General features: G+C 45.1%; 1 protein-coding gene across 4 annotated transcripts; it reads left to right on the top strand.

The window, feature by feature from the left end:
* The first annotated feature begins 769 nt into the window (after window positions 1–769).
* LOC122565078 (uncharacterized) lies at window positions 770–3623 on the top strand. 4 transcript variants are annotated; one of them, XM_087976171.1, is made up of 3 exons: window positions 1068–1708; window positions 1801–1952; window positions 2068–3623. In XM_087976171.1, exon 3 carries the CDS (start codon window positions 2078–2080, stop codon window positions 3467–3469), a length of 1392 nt encoding a protein of 463 aa, XP_087832297.1. In that variant the 5' UTR covers window positions 1068–1708; window positions 1801–1952; window positions 2068–2077; the 3' UTR covers window positions 3470–3623. The 4 variants fall into 4 exon arrangements, with proteins under 4 accessions (XP_043576648.2, XP_087832298.1, XP_087832297.1 ...); XM_043720713.2 differs by lacking the exons at window positions 1068–1708; window positions 1801–1952 and adding an exon at window positions 770–811; XM_087976172.1 differs by lacking the exons at window positions 1068–1708; window positions 1801–1952 and adding an exon at window positions 776–881.
* Window positions 3624–5223: the final 1600 nt, after the last annotated feature.

Raw genomic sequence — 5223 nt, 5'->3', positions numbered from 1 at the left:
AAACCTTTCCCCTCTCACCCTGAACCTATGCCCTCTAGTTCTGGACTCCCCCCAACTCCAGGGAAAAGACCTTGTCTATTACCCTCTCCATGCCCCTCATGATTTTATAAACCTCTATAAGGTCACCCCTCAGTCTCCAACGCTCCAGAGAAAACAGCCCCAGCCTGTTCAGCCTCTCCCTGTAGCTCATACCCTCCAACCCTGGCAACATCCTTGTAAATCTTTTCTGAACCCTTTCAAGTTTCACAACATCCTTCTCGTGGGTGGGAGACCAGAATTGCACACAGTATTCACGGACACAATCTCTCTTTGGCACCCCCTGTCCCTATTTTGATCAAAACCTCTCTGATCTGTACATTCCCCAGGTGCACTCTACTAAATGCTCTCAGATTCTGGATCAGTGGTGCTGGAAGAGCACAGCAATTCAGGCAGCATCCGACGAGATTTTGCTGCTCGTCGGATGCTGCCTGAACTGCTGTGCTCTTCCAGCACCACTGATCCAGAATCTGTTTTCCAGCGTCTGCAGTCATTGTTTTTACCACCTAAACGCTCTCAGAACTGAGGGACTAACTGACCGAGCAGCGCGAGCTGCACCCCCTTCGCGGCGTCAACCTGATCGACAGTTGTCTGGACCAATGGGGACGGGCAATGACGCACGTAGGACGGGCAGAAAACGGGGTGGGCAGGGAGAAGGCGGGGCCTACGCCTGGCCCCGCCCCAAGCTTTGTCTTTGTTCGCGGGCCCCGAGGATTTGTAATGTAGGGGCAGGTCGACCGTATTTTCAGAGAATACAGGAATTTCTAAACCCGGGGTAAAACTCCCAACTGGAGACAATGAGTGAGACGGGCCTGGTGGTGAATTGGGTTCTGGAAACCTAGGAGGTGGGGGTGTCTAGAAACCGTGATTCTATTGGGGGGAGTGGGGGTGAAGTGACAGATTGGGGTGGGGGGAGTTCTAGAAACAGACATCCCGTGGAAGGGTCGAGAAACGGAGACCCCCCTTGGGGAGGGATTTCCAGGAAAGTGGGACTGTCAGGGTGTGTGTGGAGCGGCGACAGGGATGGTCAGGGGATGCTGACTGTGAGTGGCGACACTGCGGCAGGCAGGCAGGCAGGATGTTGCTGGGAGAATGGACTCCCCCCCCCTGAAGCCACGGTTTCACGACCTTCACCGTGGCGGACTGTCTTGCTGCTGCTAAGGTCCCATCGGGAATTCCTTTCCCCCTTCCGAACACCAAAAGAGAAATCTGCGTTTGCATAGCGCCTTTCGCACATCAGGATTGCCCCCTAACCCACTTTCGAGTGAATTTGGTTCTTTTGAAACGTTTTTTTTTAAGTTTGGAGGAAATATCGCAGAAACTTTTGTACACAGCAATTTCCCCACAAATAGTAATGTGATAGCGACCAGATAATCTGTCGCAGTGCTAATGAGAGATGCGCAAATATTGTCCATGCCCCTTCAGAGTGCACCTGTACAATGAGAAGTTTTCCATCCATCTGGAAGGGTACATAGGACCTCTGACAGTGCAGCACTCCCTCAGTACTGCACTGGATTGACAACCTAAACTGTTGGATTCAAGTGGAGCTTGAGCCTGTAACCTTCTGGGTCAGACGTAAGAAGCTACTCTAGTCCTTTTTCACTCAAAAACCAGATCAGGCCATTCTGTGGTCCACATTCCAGCCTACAACAATATGTCTGAGTTAAATAAAGTAAGAGAACATAACAGAGTTCATGCATTCTAAAAGTGAACCAAGCTGGAAAGTACCACATGCCCTCTTATAATCAAATATTCTGACTTTAGTTACAGTCACATTTCATATATGAAGAATGGTACGAAACAGTGTTTCGGCAGCTTTACCTGGTCAGAATCAATGTCTTTTAGGAGAGAATGGCAATGTAATAGCAGTTGTTTTGAAGAAGGTTGATTCTAAATTCTGATGATGCCAGCAGGAGGTACAGTATGTGCTGCAGAAGATTTGCAGCTCAACAGGGATTTTACAAGAAATAATCTGAACTGTGTTCTGAATTTCTATGTTTACATGACTGACATTTGTAATTTACTTTACAGGCTATTAGGAATGGAAGATTTACAGATGGGACAGTCATATCTTACATCATGTCCAGATCTGCTAAATTTGCTTGATTCACCAGGAACTGAATCTCATCAGTCTTTGAATATGGTAGGGAAACACCACAGTCAGAAAAGGGAGAAACCATTTATGTGTTCAATGTGTGATCGAACCTTCAGCCGCTCGTTTAATCTGGAGAGACACAAGCGAAACCACACTGGGGAGCAGCCCTATAAATGTGAAGACTGTGGGAAGGGGTTTAGTTATCCTTCTGAGTTGGAAACTCATCGACGTAGCCACACTGGGGAGAAACCATTTGTCTGCTGTGTGTGTGGCAAGCGATTTAGTCAGTTGTCCAGTTTACAGACACATCAGGGAATACATGCAGCTGAGAAGCCATTCATTTGTTCAGTGTGTGGGAAGGGGTTTATTCGGCCAGCTTACCTTGAAATCCATAGACGCACTCATACTGGAGAGAGGCCTTTTACCTGTTCTGTGTGTGGGAAGGGTTTCACTCAGTCTTCCCACCTGATGACACACCAACGTGTTCACACTGGAGAGAAGCCATTCTCCTGCTCTGTCTGCATGAAACGATTTACTCAGTTATCAAGTCTGTTGGCACACCAAAGGGTTCACACAGGAGAGAGGCCATTTACATGCTCAGAGTGTGGAAAGGGATTCAAGACTCTTCCTAGGCTTGAAACTCATCAACGGAGTCACACTATGGAGAAACCAGTTATCTGCTCAGTGTGTGGGAAGGGATTTAATTGCCCAGCTCATCTTGAAATTCATCAACGGAGTCACACTGGGGAGAGGCCTTTCAGCTGTTCTGTGTGTGAAAAGAGGTTCATTTGTTCATCCCATTTGATGAAACATCAACGCATTCATACCGGGGAGAGACCGTTCAGCTGCTCAGTGTGTGAAAAGAGATTCAACTGTGCATCCTATCTAGAAATTCATCGACGCAGTCACACTGGAGAGAAACCTTTCACCTGTTCTATTTGTGGCAAAGGATTCACTTGTTCCTCCAATTTGCTGACACACCAACGAGTTCACACTGGAGAGGGTCCTTTTACCTGCCCCTTGTGTGGGAAGGGTTTCAAGACCCTGCCCAAGCTGGAAACTCATCGACATGTTCACACTGGGGAGAGACCGTTCACCTGCTCTGTCTGTGAAAAGCAATTCAATTATCCATCCCAGCTGGAAACACATCGACGCAGTCACACCGGAGAGAGGCCATTCACTTGCTCTGTGTGTGCAAAGGGATTCACTCGATCATACCATCTACTCATACACCAGCGAGTTCACTCTGGAGAAAGGCCATTTAAGTGTTCTGTATGTGGGAAAGGATTCACTTGTTCACCTGACCTGCTGCGACACCAGCGAGCTCATGTCTTATGATACTGTGTGGTTTTAGGTGCTATTTCTTTGAATAACAACTCGGACTGGACCATGTTCACTCTGGCAGTGAGGATTTATTTCTGCTGCTGTGAGTAACCCATAGAATTGGACTGGATTTAAATATTATTAATATAAATCCAATAAATCTCTTTGTTCTAAAGATAGTGTGTGTTGAATCTTTTATGTTTTAAAAATAAGACAGTTTACAACGTTCCTTATAAGAGATACTATTCTAGACCTGACCCCAGTTAGAGTATAAATCTCAATTTTTACTTATTAAAATCACTTGGCTGATAACTCTTGCTTATATGCATATAAAACAAAAGAATCTTCCTTAACCATGAGAAAGAATGACCTGTCCAGGGAATTGAAAGTTAATTGAGAGCTTCAAATGTTCATCTTCCCATATGGTTCAGGAATTCCTTCAGCGTAGGAATGAAAAATAATCGGAATCACAAAATTAATGGACATAAGTCCAAAATTAGTGACAATGATTGCAATGTGAAGATCCTTATCCGATAAATTCTGGTAGATACTATGGTGAAATTGTTATTTATTTGCCCCAATATTTGGAGAAGTAAGCTTAATAATGTTTTTAATCTTGAGAGACAGCAACCACAGGAACTAATACTTTACTCATTACTGAATGACAAGCAGTTGACCAAAGTAATACGTATGGAATACGAATACACAAAATAAGAGCTGAAGGAGACTATCTGGATTCTTTAGTCTGCTGTGCTATTCAATAAGATTATAAGAATCCTTACATCATGGAAAGGAGCCATTTGGCCTCTCAAGTCCACAACAGCCCTCCAAAGAGCATCCCACCCAGATTCATTCCCCCATCCTATCCCTGTAACCTCACACTTCATAGTATCCCTATAGCGTGGAAACAAGCCCGTCGGTCCAACAAGTCTACATTGACCCTCCGAAGAGTAACCCACCCAGGCCCATTCCCCTACCCTATTATCCAACATTTACCCTTACTAACGCACCTAATCTACATATCCCTGAACACTATGGGCAATTTATCCTGGTCAATCCACCTAGCCTACACATCTTTAGACTGAGAGAGGAAACCAGAGCACCCACTGGAAGCCCACACCAACACAGAGAACATGCAAACTCAAGACAGCCACCGAAGGCTGGAATCAAATCCAGGTCTCTGGTGCTGTGAGACAGCAGTGTCAACCACTGAGCCATTTGTTGGCTGATTAGTGTGTGTATGAAATCTCCTGTTCCCATCAACCCCGATAACCTTTGATTCCAGTGCCTAACAAGAATCTATCTGCCTTTAAAAGATTTCACAACGTTCATCTCAGTATTTTCTGAAGTGGAGTTCAAAATTCGTCCAACTTTATGAGAAAAAAAAGTTTCTCCACATCTCTGTACTAAAAAGGAACCTCTTACTTTTAAAACAGTGTCCCCCAAATAAGGACAGATCCTCAAGAGGAAATATCAATTCCTAGTCTGGCTTGTCAAGACCATTCAGGATTTTCTACCTTCAGTTAAGTCATCCCTCCCTCTTCAAAATTCCAACAGAAGCAAGCTCAGCCTGACCAACCTATCATGTGAACCTATAAGTGTGATTGAGAACAGTTGATTGAGCAGGATTTGGTTCTGTAGTAGTTTTTTGAGTATCATCCTTTGACTGTTTCATAACTCCTCCTTTTGAGATTTGGTCTCACTTTCAACCACCCTCAGGGAATGCTTCTGTCTTGTCCGTATTTGTAGGAATGCCACTTCTAGGTAGC

This window comes from Chiloscyllium plagiosum, unplaced genomic scaffold, assembly GCF_037043375.1.
Source record: "Chiloscyllium plagiosum isolate Xiang-an unplaced genomic scaffold, Cpla_swu_hap1 HiC_scaffold_28, whole genome shotgun sequence".
Taxonomy (NCBI): Eukaryota; Metazoa; Chordata; class Chondrichthyes; order Orectolobiformes; family Hemiscylliidae; genus Chiloscyllium; species Chiloscyllium plagiosum.
This window is presented reverse-complemented; position numbering and strand designations above follow the sequence as displayed.